At 31.9% G+C, this 17,661-nt stretch overlaps 1 protein-coding gene and 1 pseudogene across 2 annotated transcripts; one reads left to right on the top strand and one right to left on the bottom strand.

The window, feature by feature from the left end:
* Window positions 1-789: 789 nt before the first annotated feature.
* On the bottom strand, window positions 790-2,914 carry LOC105163960 (transcription factor bHLH25). Its single transcript, XM_011082497.3, has 4 exons — window positions 2,744-2,914; window positions 2,043-2,576; window positions 1,171-1,521; window positions 790-1,086 (listed from the first exon to the last, which is right to left on the bottom strand). Exons 1-4 carry the CDS (start codon window positions 2,762-2,764, stop codon window positions 1,003-1,005), a joined length of 990 nt encoding a protein of 329 aa, XP_011080799.1. The 5' UTR covers window positions 2,765-2,914; the 3' UTR covers window positions 790-1,002.
* Window positions 2,915-9,415: 6,501 nt separating this feature from the next.
* LOC105163721 (COP9 signalosome complex subunit 2-like) lies at window positions 9,416-15,184 on the top strand (annotated as a pseudogene). Its single transcript, XR_016065710.1, has 11 exons — window positions 9,416-9,499; window positions 9,927-10,005; window positions 10,531-10,771; window positions 10,850-10,924; window positions 11,008-11,142; window positions 12,105-12,292; window positions 13,581-13,649; window positions 13,736-13,826; window positions 13,927-14,061; window positions 14,495-14,607; window positions 14,730-15,184. The product of XR_016065710.1 is annotated as a COP9 signalosome complex subunit 2-like (transcript).
* The last annotated feature ends 2,477 nt before the right edge of the window (window positions 15,185-17,661 follow it).

The raw sequence follows: 17,661 nt of genomic DNA, 5'->3' as shown, positions 1-17,661 counted from the left end.
ATTTTATTTTCTTGAATTAAATGTTGCAATAAATATAATTTTTTTAATATATTAAAAAATTAAATTTATTGTAATTAATAAGTTATTATAAAATTAATAAAAAGTTTTAAAAAATTAATTTAATAGTTGTGACGGATATAACAACGGTCATACCATCACAAATCCAACATGCACATAATCAAAATCCCATTGCACACAAGCCTACTGACGGTCTTTTGAAATTGAACAAGCAATCGTCACAAACTATCGTTTGAAAACCATTCAATAAAAATTGTGGTTTTGCAGTGGTTGACTATCGCAGATCTTGTTCCAAATTGACACAATAGGAAACCATTGTATCCGTTTCAAAGCTTGTCACAAACGTTGCTAGAAGTTGTTTGTTCTGTTAACCGTCACACCATCATGTATTGCGATGGAATTAAATGTCCGTTGCAAATACTTGCAACGGTTTGTATGTTCCCTCGCAAACTGTCACAGATCATTTACAATGGGGGTGTACTGTGACCTAGCAATGGTTGTCTCAAAATCCGTCACAAAACTTGAGTCGTAATGGATTTATTAAAGATCCGTCACCAAAGAGAGTCGCAATTAAGTGTTTTTTCTCTTTTCCTGTATAGAGTGGACATTATCGCAATTGGTCTGTTGATGGAATGAATTGGTACGTAATTAGTCTAATAAATTTTGAGGGAATGTTTGATAATTTTGAAATTACCAAGAAGAACTATAGTAAAAGATAACACTAGTTCACAACCTAATTAATTCCATCCTAATTGACTTTTCCTGAGCTCCCAAGACTAAGAATCTTGGTCTAGCCGTGGTATTAGAGGTTGAAAACAATTATAGTGAACAAGCGCAGCGCGCACACACATATTTATGAACAAATTTATTATTATTTTAATGACGAGAAGTGTGTGTGTGTGTGTAGTAATAATAGTCCGACGCAGATGGCAAAAAATTATAATGATAATTACAGAAGATGTGTCCAGGGACTAACAAAAGTTACTATTGCATGTGAGGTGGACTGAAGAAAGCCATGTCCAGGTGATCAACAATGTCCTTTACTGTAACACATAATTCGCTTTGCATCTGCATACATAGACCAAAGTGAAACATAAAATAGACAATATTCATGTATATAAAAGCAATCCAGATCTGTAATCGAATACATACCTGGGCGAGAATGGTGATGTCTAGTGCATCCCTCCCAAATGGCATCACCCTTACGTCTACCTCACACAGATTCATCTTCTCCATTTCCATGTGAATTCTTGACATGAATCCCTTTTGTTTCTTGCACAATATTTTTATGAGCACATTCCTGTCTGAAATTCTGACCTTGATTGCTGAAGCAGCTGATAGCTCGTTCATGCTGTCATCAATAATGTTGGAGCTCTCTTTAGAGGTAGAATTATCGATATCCTCTGACCGTTTCTCCACCTGTTCTATCTCAAGAACTCGAATCTGTTCTTCCAGGATTTTTATGTAGTCAATAGCATCTTCAAGTATAGAAGCCTTGTCCAACTGCAAACAATTAACATTTAACTCCAAACTATTTTCACGAACAATTTACAAGTGGAAGAAAAAATAATAAATTTTCAAGTAATATATATTATTTATGAACCACGAGACACCTCATTACTGATTCTCGTAGTCCATCCATGGTTAAGTACACTTTGTAAATTTCAATATTTCTATAATGAGATTTCCAGAGAGAAACCCTAATTTTGAAATTCAAGTAATTGTTTCCAGAACATTTATCACTGAACCAGCCTAGCTATATATCCACACTTATTATTACAAAATAAATTATCATAAACAGCATGGTAATTTATAGCTAGATCATGAAAACGAAAATTTTAGTTTCCTAAGCTTCTCCCAATTTTTCCCTTCACTCTTTCGAAAAAAACAACCACCCTAATCCAGTAAAATCACGAGGTTTGTTAATCTGGAGATGATAATTAACATGATCAGTACTGTTAAAATATAACCCTATTTCTTTCTAAATTTTTATTCTGTCAAGCTTTTGAAGAGGAGATGTTTACCTTCTTAATACCTGGCACAACTTTGGAAAGAGTAATGAAAAGCTGGCCTAGCTTCTCTCGGCGTTTCCTCTCGGCCACGAGATGATCTCGGGCCTGTAACGTGCTCCTGACCGGCAAGCTGCTGCAACTAACCCTCTTCGATAAATCATCATGCTGGTTAATCAGTACTGGGGATGAAAAATTCAGTAGTGTGTTGGATGATAAATTAGCAGTCAATCCATTATAAGGGCTAACAAACTGATCATGAACTAATGATTCTTCCAGGCTGGGGATCGCGTTCTTGTTTTCGACATAAATTAGCTGATAGGCCGAAGCAGAAGCAGAAGCAGAAGAAGAAGGGACGTTCTTGGGTGTCGTTTGTTGCGTAGTACAAGAAAGATTCCAGGAAGGAGGGTACTCCACCAACTGGTTGGTAGTGTTAGTAGAGAAAGGGTGAGAGGTGAAGATCTCATGATGAGCAGGGATATTACTTTTATTAGCCTTAACACCAAACATCTCATCAAAGTACTCTTCCATTTCCATTTCCATGCCCTCCTGCTATACCAAAACATACTGCTCCATTAATATTACTATGATCAAAGGCAAAATCAGGCAAATTAAAACTTTATCCTAACACACACACAAACACAATGAGATCTCAATCACTTGGGGTCTGAATTCAGACACACACACACAGACAGAGTGGGGGTTGAATAGATTACCTTGCAAGGTACTCCTGTCATTGATCACCTGGTCAAGACCAAAATCTCTCTCTCTCTCTCTCTCTCTCTCTCTCGATATATGAGTTGAAAGCATAAACAGAGAACAGGTGGAATAAAAAAGGAAAGTGGGTGGATGATGAAGATGGATTTATATAAGGTTATATCTGGCCATGAGAAATTAGGATAGAATTTTTGTCCTGATCTAAAGGTCTGGTCGGAAGCTGGATATTCCATATTTCGAACGATAGTGTGTACGGGTGGACTTGAGAAGTACTCGGCCTAGTAGCTACCCACGTTCTATAATTCTTTTCTTAATTATTATAATTAGTGATAATATTACTATCAAATTGCAATTAACTACAGAATGGTGGGATCCGTTGTTCCCATAATGCGTCCCGTGTGTGCATATTTAGAAAAATGAATTTTTCCCTATATTATAACAAATGAATTGTAATTTTAGTGCCGTAAGTTAGGGGATGAAAATTTTGGTCCTATTTAAATTAAAAAAATTACAATCTAGTCTTGTCATTTTAAAAATTATAGCAATTTTAGGTTCGGCCAATTTGATCGAAAAAATCCACGACATCAGCCATGTTAGAATCTAAATTGAGTTCTTGGTGAATTTGATGATGTGACAGTACTTCAAATTATAATTTTTAATTACAACTTTTGTCCTATATCTTTTAAGAAATTGACAATTTTGGTAGTCTATAATTAATTAGATATATAATTAAAAAAAATACATAAATAGTTATTAATTTTGCCAAATATTATTTGCTAACCGTTGAATTATATTTATTAAATGAGATTGATCAGTACACTCATCAAAATTATATAATAAATATAGTAGTTCACATCGATCTTTTAGTTCAATTCATTGTTCAAATAATTCCTTGCCCTCTATACGTACAACAGTCTTCCCTATTCAGAATATTCCTTTTTCTCTTGAAAAAAATCCGGTTGATAAATGCACTATAATTAAAAATGATCTTATTTTTAATCAAATCTCATCTTATGTTTATTGTCACATTTAAATTATTACATAAGCTATATATATTTAAAAATAATATTCTTGTTACTGTTGAGGCTACCCTTATTGTACCTGCTACTGAGTAATTATTGCCATGGAGTAATATTTACTAAATAATTGGTTTATAACATTTAATATTCCTGATGTGCTCTGACCTTACATATACACTGGAAAAAAAATATGACATGTTACTATAATTAATTACCATATTGAAAGTAAAAAATCAATTATTGTTTGTTGTTTCCGCAAGCGAGGGTCAAATATTTATTGCAGCTAAAAACTCTGGCATTTTGGTGAACCATGATCCAAACTTAAATTTTCGTATAGATTTTGTTTAACTGTGGTACATAGTATTAATTTACTACGACTTTTAATCATAGTGATTTATTGTGTAGGGATTAATCTTATCTTTTTTTCTAGTGATAGACGGTATTTTTTTTGGATAAATGTTATATTTGGTCCCTTAAGTTTTTGTTTATAATCACTTTAGTCCCTCAAGTTCAATTCTTGACTTTAGCATCCTTAGGCTTTAATTTTTGTTTCAGTTTGGTCCCTTTTACCATTTTGCAGCGAAAATGTGTCCAAATTTTGATTCTTGAAGGGTAAAATGGTCAATAAGATTGAAAGTGATTTTAAACGAAAACTTAAAAATGGACCAAATATAGCATTTATCCTTTTTATTTCTTTTAGGTCAAGTCTTGCACCACTAAAAGAAAATTTACTATCCCCTACATTTTAATTAATATAAAGTAAAAAAATAAGTTAAATTACTATTATTAATCATGGTTAAATATAAGTGATGAAAAAACTTAGCTTATCCAATATGATAAATATTGTAACCACACTTACAAAAATCAGCACACATAGCGTAGCCGCGACCAATAACTATTTAATTTTTTACTGCGACTATTTATTTTAACCGTTACAGTCAACCATTATTAAATTTTATATTCCCTGGAGTGCACATGAAACTCTTTTTCCATAAAATCATTCGCAATGAGAATATCCGAATCAGGACATGATCATGTTTGATATGACTCTCATATCATATACCGAATGATCTTCTCATTTAAAAGTTTAAACTATTAAAAAATATTTAATAATTATAGCAAAAAGAGAAGGGAAAAAAAAAAAAGAAAAAAAGAAAGATGGATCAATGTGTGGACCGATAATTAGGGCATGATCTTATTTATTAAGCCCCATCTGATTTTATTTCGTATGTTATTGATAGAGGTTGCTTTTATGTGTGGCTTAATGATTAGACGTGGATTGCGAGAATCTGACCATTCTAATTAATTATTGTCTTAGCGCCTAATCAAATGTAATCGTGTTAATTTAATTACATTTAGAATGTTGACCAACTTATATTCTATTGTCCAAAATTGATGAACTAATATATATATATATATATATATATATATATTTATATATGCATTCTCATATATTATTTAAATCATTTTTCGAAATAAAAAATGTCCCAAGGAAATGATTAATAAATGAAGTTGTACTAGTCGACGATATGGATATATTAAATTATATTAGCAGCTATCAAAATTAGATTTAATTATATAAGTATTTTATATTTTTTGAAAAATTATGGATACATCTTTGAGGGTGTTAATGTAATATACCTGAGATGTAATATTGTTTGTGTAAAATTTTGTTGATTGAATAAGGGGTGTACTCGTAATTACAACTGTTTAATTGCATATTTTTGTTCTCTAATTATGCTTGAATAAAAGGAATAAAATGTCGAACAAGCATAATTAGAGGATGAAAAATGCAATTAGCATAATTACAACTATAGCAGCGAGAGATCACTAGAATAAAATTTACTATTTCTTTTTATAGTTACGAGGCATATATAGTAAATATTTTTATCATGACTTTTAGCCATACGGGCAAAAACTACGATCGGTAACTATTACGTAGCCGTAGTCAATACTTTTTTATTATGGTTATTTACTTTTAACCATAGCAATTGACCATAGATAAATACTAAATTTCTTTTAGTGAATATATTTATAATTTTATAAAGAAAATGGAATATTTTTGCAATTATATCTAACTTCAGAAGATGTAGATATAATTTATGGTGTATATTAATTTTAAATTTGTACATTATTTATGATGTGAAGTGACTATGATTGTCATCATTAATTTGTCTTTTTAGGGATATATTGATTACAATTGACTATGCATATATTATAAGGTGTGAACTCAACTATTGATAGACATATATACATATATATATATATATATATATAAATATAGGCAAAAATGCAAGCAACTCCCTTGTAATATTACAAATGAGCAAATTATTCCCTTATAAAAAAATAAGTAACGATTTACCTCCCTATATTTTTTAAAATACAACAATTTATCCCTATATAAGGAGGTAAATTGCTTCATTTTAAAAAGTACAGGGGGGTTAATTGCTATATTTTTTTCATAAAGGGGTAATATACTCATTTTCAATATCATAGGGAGATAAATTGCTATTCACCCTATAAATATATTAAGTGATGAAGCTCTTTTCAGTAAATCTCTAATTATTATATTTGGAGAGTATATTGATTATAAGTTTATGAAATATGTAGAATTAATTAACGAGATAGTGATATGAAAATTTAATATACACATTGCACATATTTTAATTTACTTGATATTGACGAGAAATTAATTGATATTTTATTTAACAGATGGCTATATATGATATTTATTTAAAACTAAATCAACATCATATCAAACTTACTTGTAAATATTCATGTAGTGTCCTACAAACACAAATAAAAATAATAATAGTTTATAAAAGTACTAATTATATAATTATCTTTTGACTGTGTAATAATTATAAAAATAATACAGTACTATACATTATAATTTTCGTATAATTTTAAAAATAAATACAAGCGCAAATATAGAAAATTAATGACACTATTTATTTTTTGGATTAATTATTGTTTTTCCTTTTACTCATATTGATTCGGGTAAATCACGCTTGATAACGATTAACGATCATGATCTCTTCACGTCACCAATCCGAATCTGATATCTGAAGATAAAACAAGAAAATTAAGTTAGTTGGGTTCGTCCCGACGACGACATCGATGCTTAAGTAAGTTTCGGGTCGAAGAAAAATTCAGTGATCTAAGTATGCGAGTAAAAAGTAGTGTCTCAAAAGTACCTCTCATTGCCACGGAGTGGATTATTTATAGGGTTCTTTTGTGGGTCCCATCCTTCGACGCGTGTCGTCTCAAAGGGTGCTCATGCAATGACTAAGCGTCTCCTCAACATGCCATCTGTCTGGGTCCCTATATGGGTCGGATCCGAATTATCCTGACTCGAAAGAAATATCCATGATCCACAGCGGACAACGACCAACTAAGCGACCACACCTGGCAACCTCTGTAATGTCTTCGGTCCACACTGATCCGCGACTATCTGTACGGCCACATCTTGCGACATCCGTGTTTCAATAAAATCCCCATCACATATATACTTTGACAAATTCATATATATAAATATATATATCCATACATATTATTAAATGTTGAATATTTATCATCCCAAATTCAACTAGTTTGACGAGAGGAGGCCAAACATATTTTAAAATTCATATAATATACATTGTCATAATTACGAATATTCAATTTGATATTTGGAAGTGGAATAAGTATTTAATTAATTCCAAATCATGTGGTGCACCTGCTGCATGTTTAGGTGCACTTGCGTCAAGATGATATATACTTAGCTAGTGTTGGTCGGTATGGATATTTGCAGGTTGCCTAAATTCTATTAATTAGTTTTTAAGTAAAATTTAGGCAAATTTATATTTTTGATCCTATAACTTTAGGTTGTTAGTATATTTTGGTCTTATAACTTACTCAATTTATATATTTAGTCTCTTTTTCTTGATGAATTTAGTCCTGAATATATCACATTTTGTCCTCTTTTGGCAAATTTAGTGCTGTATTGATAATTTTGATCCCTTTCACACTGTAATAATCTCATTTTTCGTCCTGTAATTGAGTCGTCAGAACCAAAATTGTCAATACATAACTAAATTTTCTAAAAAAAAAAAAAGGACCAAATGTGAGATGTTTAGAACTAAATTCACAAAAAAAAGGACTAAATGTGTAAATGGAGCAAGTTACAGGATCAAAAGTGCTAATGATCTAAAGTTACAGGACCAAAAATATAATTTTACCTAAAATTTATGTTGGTATCCAAAATTTTTTTATTAATAACACTTTAATACTAGAGTAAAGATAAATTTTTTTTTGAGAAATTAGCTTTTTCATTGATATTGATATTTGGAGTATCCTTTTTTCAAGTTTAATGATAAACTTCAATACAAATTCAGTTAAAAATCAAATCCAATCAAGACAAGAGCGACAATTGATGAAACAACTAGTCCAACCAACTCAGCACCAGCTTCAGTGTGCTGATGAGACAACAATCGGTCTATGTCCAACTACGTTGGGTTGATGACCCATCTAGCTCGACGGACATTTCAACCACATTCCCACACCTCAAATGGCACGCCACCACAAAGGGAAATCAACACAAATGAATATGATTGCAGTAGTTTGCTAGATAAAGATGACATATAACCACTTTTCTTTATTTTCAACTAGTTTTTTATGATGTGGCAAATTTGTCCCTATGGTGTTCGAGACGGTTGATGTGGCACACAACGTGACCAAACATATCACGATAAAAAGTAGACATTTCGAGAAATCTTGGAGTATCTTAATCACTCTCATGAGTCTTCTCATTTATCTCATCTTGTACTTATATATAAAGATTTAGGTAGATAACTTACTTTTGATTTGCATTTCAACTGGACTGTGATTCACTTACAAATTTTAACACACCACCCTCGTTTGCAAAATACTTTATTACGACGATCTTTCATTTTTATCTTTTTTTTGTAAAATATTTTACTGACTTAAGTATCAAAATATTAATAGATGGTATGAAATTTCACTTTATGTTTTATTAATTAATGAATTTATGTTTGCATAAACCACCAAGTATTAATTTGTAAGCAAAAATTGAAACAGTATCCTGCAGATTACCTGAGTTAGAAGGGCTTGGGAGCGATAATGCAATTATCTTTTGATATTTTGTTTTCAAATTTTGAATTCAGTTGTTAATTACTTTCCGAATATAATTCGACGTGAATTATTATTTTATTTTTCAAATTTCGTTTATCGATGTAAGAATTTTTGTTGTTTTGGGCTTTTGTATATTCTCAAGTTATTTTCTTGAGAAAACTTAGACAAACAATTGATCAAAGCAATTCAGGACAAGCGCCCTTTTTCCATTGGATCAAAATCCCAAATCAAGAAACCGAAAATTCCAACTCCGACAGAGTGAGTGAGTTTGTGCACTTTCTTCTCTCTCTCAGCATCGCGGAGTGGAGTGTTCTGAATTGTTGTGTCTTGCTGCCAATTACTCCAAGTAAAACTGTAAAAGCAATACCGATTCATCAGGGTTCCGGTAATCGTTTCTCTGTTTGTTTATGATCTACATTTCATTAATTATTTCTTGTTGATCTCATTTTCTTGTTTTGATAGAATAAGTAATGTGTGGATATGTGGATGTAACTGTTGTATTTGGTGTCAGATACTGACATGGAGGATTATGGATTTGAGTACTCGGAGGAGGACCGGAGGAACAGGATGTTGATATTGAAAACCAGTATTATAATTCTAAAGGTGGGATCTTTTCATTTTATTGCAATCCCTTATTGTTGCAAACTATTTTTTCTTGCAATTTCTGAAATTCAATTTACGAATTTAGAACAGCGTTTGGCTCATCTTTATTGTTCACAAGTGTGCTTGTATTAATGTTTATGTGTGTCTGTGAAGAATGGAAGTTTGTTTGATTGCACATTGTGGTGTATACATGGACAAATGCATTAAGAAGATTTCACAAAGTGTCTTGTCCTCGAAAATTTTTGGGACTTTGTTACACTATGGTTCTTGCATATTTGGGGATCCACTAGTTAGGCTTTATAAATATATGTGGCTCTTTCTTGGATGTGGTCAGTGTATTGCAGTTGGTTTTGATATGAGGTAGTTTGTGTGCTTTTATTTTATTCTAGCTTAACACGATAACCCGTTTGTTTTCTTTTCTTTGTAGGTTTGGTTGAAACAGAACCCGAAGCAGCACTTGACGGTTTTGCAGAAGTGGTGCAGATGGAACCTGAAAAGGCTGAATGGTGAGTTTTATTGTTCTTACAATACGCGTTGCCATAATTACTTATGCATTTGTTGCGAGCTATGAAGTTATAGATTTATCAGTTAATGAAGAATTCCCCGTTTGCTGAAACATATCTTCTTCCAGTACCTTTATTTCTTATGGTGTATTACTTGTTTATTTGTCAGTTGGTTTTTTCCACTCTCATAATGTGACTTGATGTGCATTTTGAATTTTCATTCACTTTTATTTCATGAAGCACTAGATCAAGTGATACTCGATCATAGTAATCAAGTCCACTAAGCTTACTCCGAGATTGTATGACAAGAGTATCACTTTGTTGTTTTGTTTTATTCCCTGATGTATTAAGTTTGGAAAGGATGTTTAATGGTTATTTGGTTGGGTTCTGGAAATGTGTTATTATTAAGTATATTAATCTGGAAATATGTTAAATTAACCGTATTAATATGTGTTGGCTTATGTTCTCACGATTTTATCATGAGTAAATTACTGTCTTTGACTGCATGTTGTCTTGTTTTTTCTTCAGGGGATTTAAAGCTTTAAAACAAACAGTTAAGCTTTACTATAAGCTTGGGAAGTACAAAGAAATGATGGATGCTTACAGAGACATGTTGACTTATATTAAGTCTGCAGTCACCCGAAATTACAGTGAGAAATGCATAAACAACATTATGGATTTTATTTCTGAATCTGCAAGTCAGAACTTTGGTCTGTTGCAAGAGTTCTACCAGACCACCTTGAAGGCACTTGAAGAGGCAAAGAATGAGGTAAAAAAATCTATTTAATTTGATATTTGTGATTTCTTCTGTCAACCGTAAAAAACTTCATGTCCTTCTTTTTGCCAGAGACTCTGGTTTAAGACAAATCTGAAACTGTGCAAAATATGGTTTGATATGGGTGAATATGGGCGGATGAGTAAGGTAACTGTTTGATGATTAAGGTAATTAATTATTCTTATACAACTTGGCGATTGATGTGAATGTCAGTCATCATACTTCATCAGATCTTGAAGGAGCTTCACAAGTCTTGTCAAAAAGAAGATGGTACTGATGATCAGAAGAAAGGCACACAGTTATTGGAGGTGTATGCAATTGAGATCCAAATGTACACTGAGACAAAGAACAACAAAAAACTGAAGGTAGGGTGTTCTTTACAGGCCTCACATGTGTCCTGGGGCGACCTTGACTCCTAATTGGTTTGCTTTTTGTTCATTGTTGTTTTCTTAGTAGTCTTGTTAATGTCCGCTAAGTATGTTTTATTATTGCGATTGCTACTGTTATTGAGCGGAAAGGCCACGTTTGTATTTCCTTTGTTGGACAAGGATAAGAAATACCAACTCTTATGGCCTTTCCTTCTTTCTCGTCTGGATTCAGGTATGCTAATTTACTTTGTGACAAGAAATGATCAACACAATCCTTGCTCCCTCGCTCCCCTGGTTTATCGCCTTTTTTTCTTGGTGTAAGAGTCCTATCCTTTCATCATCTTCTTGTTCTTCGTGACTTTGGGTTGTCTATCCTTTTCTTTTTGTGATTATGTGGAGTTCTGTGTGGAGAAACCTCCTCCTTTCTTCTTTTATTAAATGTACTAATCCTCTTGCTTACAAGAGAAAGTTGATTTCAACTTTATGGTTACTGCTATCCTAATTTCTTTCTAATTCCTGCTGGATAGCTCCACTCGTATTACTTGTTATGTTTGGAACAATTTTCTGACGAAAGAATTCTGTTATTGACATTGGACACAAGAATGATCAGTGTTTGTAAATTAATTGGATGCCAAGTAAGATGTCTTTCCTGCAACTGCGAATTCATGCATTGTCATACTGTTATAGAATTTGTGGACTGAGAGAAATCCTACCAGCATGCTTCTTCTATCAAACTCATTGTTTCTTTACTTTCTTTAATTATGTTTTTAGTGTCTTTGAATCACTACTTATCTTTTTCTTTATCTAATCCGAATTTCTTTTTTCTTTTTTTTCGTTTTCCTTCCTGTTCATCGGCATTCTACTTTTTGAAGCTATGAAACCTCTTCTAAGGATGTAAAGGTTGATTCTTGTCCTTCGAATTCATTTATTGAGTCACTCGGATTCTGAATTTATTGCAGGAACTGTATAAAAAAGCATTATCTATCAAATCAGCTATTCCTCATCCACGAATCATGGGGATAATTCGTGAATGTGGTGGAAAAATGCATATGGCAGAGCGGCAGTGGGCTGAGGCAGCTACTGATTTCTTTGAAGCTTTTAAGAACTATGATGAAGCTGGGAACCAGAGGCGTATCCAATGCCTAAAGTATGTTTTGAATTTCTTATTATATGCATGTCTTGATAGGGAGTTGGTGTTGTGTGTGGATTTCGTGGTTTTCTACTTCTATACATCTGCTTCTAATTACTTCTTGTTGTGCATATATGTCTGCGTGCTTAGTGCATACTGTTGGGTAAAGCTAAACTGAAGTTTTTTGCTAGTATATTTGATATAGTTTTATTCCATAATTATGGCAGTTACGATTTAAACTTCAACAACTTGGTTAGACGTAGAGTAAACTGAGGAGTGAAGAGTTGGAAGCGAGTGACCCATACTGAGATTTGACAACATAAGAAAATATGAATTTTAAATTAGTAACTGACTGAAAGGTCATCTAAAAGAAAGTGCTAGAAAGACAAAGGGGAATAAAGAAAACTAAGTTTAGGATAACATTTGTGATTAATATGTTGTGAATCGTGACTATTTACTTGAAAAACAGAGCCTTGAATCAGTTTTAATCTCAACAAGTTTATGTTATATCCTGAATGACAACCTTGTGAATTCCATGTGATCAATTAAATGTAAGATATTTGTGTGGGCTTGTTTGCTTATTCTTCATAACCTGTAGTTAACTCAATCAGCTATTGGTTTAACAAAGTAGGTAATGCACTATAGTTTCATTGGTGTCCCATGTAAAGGAACATCTTTTATGCACAAACTTAAGGACTGGCCAACCGTCTATGTTAGTTTTTCCTTGTTTCTTTCAATCTATGATGTTAGGCTTCTTTGTTAATCTGCTCTGTTATATAGCCTTCCTGTCATTACTGTGTGGTATTATTAATTTGACCTATGGTTGGCACTTTGTTTGAATTTTTTCCATTTTATCCTTGTATAAAATGTGAATAGGATAAGTTGCTTTTATAAACACACACACACACACACACACACATATATATCTATATATATGTATAAACTAACTAAAAAATGGCTGTAAGGTTTCAGATAGAAGAGACCTGCACCCTGAATAGTACTCATATTGATGATAAAATGTTTAAGATGGTGCTGCTGTGGCAATCATTTTCTATTTTCTCATTCTTGGTTGCTGGTTTGCTCAAATTTGTACATATAAGGTTTTGATGTTTGACATTTGTATTTTCTGGGTGTATTCTTGCATGACAACATTTAAACCGAAATTCTTGTAAAGGAAATAATAGAGTGATGTAGCTTATAGAATTATAAAGAAATTAAATCAAATATCCTGAATCCTTGGTGTTATTTTCCACTCCATTCCTTTTAACTCCACTTGAACTTAGTTGAGGGTCCTCATGTCTCTCAGGTATTTGGTTCTGGCTAATATGCTGATGGAATCAGAGGTCAATCCATTCGATGGTCAAGAGGCAAAGCCGTAAGTTGATTCATGGATTTGAGCTTCTGTATTCTGCTCTCAAGCTTACTGGAGGTTACCCTCACTACCCTTCTTTTGTTTTGCCGATACAAAAATGATCCTGAGATTCTAGCCATGACGAACCTAATAGCAGCATATCAACGGAATGAGATTTTGGAGTTTGAAAAGATTCTGAAGGTCTTTAATGTTTAATGTCTAATGTCAGCTTGCTAGGAGATGTATCTCATCTTATTAAGTTTTGTTGTTCTGAAGTAATCATGAGGTGGGAATTTTGTAGAGCAATCGAAGGACAATAATGGATGATCCGTTCATTTGAAACTACATTGAAGATCTCCTAAAGAATGTGAGGACGCAGGTGTTGCTTAAGCTGATTAAGCCTTACACCAGAATTCGAATCCCATTCATATCAAAGGTGAATACAGAAAATCCTTTTCTGGGCAAGGAACCCTTCTTATTTTCTTCTCCCTCTTCTATATTATATTTTTCCTTATTTCCTTCCTATTTTCGACTTATTTTCCCCTTAAAGGAGGAGAAAACACAGGCGAGGTTTAGCCATTTTTGGTATATTTATGTGCTCCTCTGGCTTGCATTGATATGCATTCCAATAAGGTCAATTTCATGAACAAAGCCAAGAACAAGAGAAAATAGAAATATTGGGTAAGTAGAAGGAAATGCAAAAACTCCGAAAGCCTATCATCTGAGTAGTTTGAGCAGTACACTACCAACAGTTAATTCTCAGCATCTTTGATTTGGTAGTGTTATCTTTGGAAAGAAGAAATGCTATCTCTTAGGCCATAGCCCATCAAGAAATTGTACATCTGCTAATAGCATTTATTGTTCCACAGGAGCTTAATGTTCCAGAGAAAGATGTTGAGGAGTTGTTGGTGTCCCTCATCTTAGATAATCAAATACACGGGCACATTGATCAAGTCAATCGGCTATTAGCGTGTGGCGACAGGTCGACTCGTCAACTGAGCTCCACTTATATCTTTATCAGTTTCACTCTTGCCGCCTGAGTTTTCAGCTTCCCTTTTGTTTCCGTTGTATCGTATATTCAGTATTGGGATAATATGCATGCAGGTCAAAGGGAACGAACAAGTATACTGCAATTGACAAGTGGAACACACAGCTTAAATCCTTGTACCAAACCATCAGCAACCGAGTATGTTGAGAATGGTTATACATAGACGCATTATTTATGCTCCTGTTTACATCGCGGGTCTAAACATGGACCGCAACGTCATCCTAGCAAACACCGTCGAGTGGTGTATGAACATGAATACGAACGCGGTACATAGCTACGTACCGATATGTGTTTTCGGTTTTTAGCTGCTGATCTGGTAATAAAATGGTGCAAAGATGTAAGGTTTTTGGTAATGCAGCTGATATGACAATGGTCTGATTATGACTTGTACTAGGAATCCCAACAATGTTTTGATTGTTGAAGGCAATACCACAATCCCATTTATCTGTTATGCTGTTTTCTGGGTTGTACACAACATATATATAGTTACTGCATCAGCAGAAATTTGATAGTCTGAATCTTATTTTGAAATTAATAATTTCATTTCATATATAGCTATGTGAATAATATTCACATCATTTTCAACTTATTGCATCATAAGTCTAAGTATGTAAATCGCTGTTTGTTTATGTTTTTATTTTCCGTTTTAGAAACAGTAATTGATAATCTAAATCTTATCGTTAATTTTAATGATATTGTGAAATAATTTAAATGAAATATGTTTTTAAAATTTTATTTAAATCATGTTTAACTTATTGCACTTTTTAAAATTTATGTTTAAAACCCGTAGCAATTCGTGTGAAGATTGATATTCAAAAGTTGGACAGGGTACAATTTTTTATTCAATTTAAGAGAAGGATGAGCATAAAGGGTTACTATTAATTCAAACTCAAACATCATTTTCAAACTTAATATTAATTCAAACAAATTTAAATAATAAAGTGTTGGATTGGACTCAAATAAGATACATATTTGTTCCTAATTGATCTTAATTAATTAGGTCAATTGTTAACAAAATTCGGAAATCTTTCGTATGATGTCTATGTATGTGTGTGTATATATGTATATTAATTATATCTGAGCTGTAATTATTAAGGTGGAGATAATTAGAATCGAACATTTACAAGAACCTGATCATTCAAAATCATCAATTGTGGGTCATTCGTGGATATTTATCTCATTTAATGTAAATTTATTAATAATATTGTAATAAATATTTATTTTACTTGACGTAAGTTAATTATAACTTCAATTTATTAATCCAATTAATATATTTATCAATTCATTAATATTAATATAATTATGTAATCATTGTTCCCATTAAAAAGAGAAAAAAAAAAAACCTTGTAGATCTTAACATATTACAAGCTAGGTATATCTTCTTTGTCGTTGCTTATCAGTTTGATATTCCCCCAACCTGAAAATAATATATTTTTTATTTATTTATTCTACTCTGTATTCTGGTCGAGGTCATTGCTTGTCAATTGAGGCCTTGGGTGCCTGCACAGTTAATTCTGAAACCAACAACAAACGTTTAAGAAGTCATTTGGAGGTCTCATTAAAAGAAACATTTCGACAATCAAATTAGAGATCAAAAAAATAAAAAAAAATTAAAACAGTGTAAGTATACCTGAATACTATATTTGGAGTTATTTATAGTTGGTGTGCAATATACGAAAGCCACCTCGGAGCTCCCAAATGGTGCCACGTGTCACTCTTCAAAGACTCATATTTCAGGTTAATCCGATTCAACCCATTATAAAAAAACATGAATCGTTTAGTACTATTTAGGTAATTGTGTTATCTTGTTAGGGGCATACATGGCATTTTACTACCTTTACGATGTCATATATATAATATTAAAAAAAGCAATTTTTTTAATCATTTTATGAATAAAATTATGCAAGAGGAAAATATTTACTAACTTTTATTACTATATATTTTGGGTGGATTTTGGATAATGACTTGATTTGATCATTACTTTGATTTAAATAATAAAAAGTAGAAGACAACATGGGGCCAAATAAAAGTAAAAATAGTGGAAAATGTTTAGTACACCTAAAATAAAGGGCAATTAGGCCACTTTTTTTTTTTATATATATATATATAATAATTGTGGGTAAGATCATCATTATTATTATTTTTAAGATCTGTAATGCGAAATCACTGTTCTTTTTTCAGCTCTTAATTTATCTACTGAATCAATGTTTATACATTTATCTTGTGATAATTAATTATCTGTATTATTTATTTAAAAGTGAGATCCTAAGTATCATGATCGTAAAATTTAAGTTTTTTAAAAAAAATACCCTTAATTATATTTATTTTTCCACAGATGATTATTTTCTAATTAATTTATTTTATTAAAATAGCTTTTCTATTTATATATATTTAAAGTTAATTGAATTGATTTTATTATTCTGATCAATTATTTATTTTATTATATCTAATTAAATGAATATAATGAAAATTTAAATTATGAAGACTCGAGAATTAACTAAATTTGAAGGGGTTTGTGAGTGTCGTGGATGACAAACTCATTTGTCTACACTTTAATTGACTAGAAATGCTAAACTTTCCAAGTCAAAAAGTTTGCAAGAATTTGTTCCCCAAAAAGAAAAAAAAGAAGGTTTCAAGAAACGTATAATTAGTTCATATTTATATTTATTAATTGATTATATATATATATATATATATATTCATGATTCTTGGAAAAGCTTTATATATTTTTTAAGAAATTTCTTCTGCTTTTCTCTCATAAAAAAGAAAATAAGAGTGATCATCATCATTCTCAATTAATGATCACTCCTTTGGTGGAAAAAAGAAAAAAGAAAAGAATAAAATGGTCCACAGCCTCTGCAGGTGAAAATATTTTTTTAATCCCATAAAATAGAGGCTGAATTTGTTTTGATATCACAATTATTATAGGTGTCGTTTTTAGTTTCATAAAACTCATAATTGCGTATTTTTATTCCCAAAAAATCACGT

The sequence above is a fragment of the Sesamum indicum genome, linkage group LG6 (assembly GCF_026168435.1).
Source record: "Sesamum indicum cultivar Baizhima isolate 11 linkage group LG6, ASM2616843v1, whole genome shotgun sequence".
In the NCBI taxonomy this organism is placed as follows: Eukaryota; Viridiplantae; Streptophyta; class Magnoliopsida; order Lamiales; family Pedaliaceae; genus Sesamum; species Sesamum indicum.
This window is presented reverse-complemented; position numbering and strand designations above follow the sequence as displayed.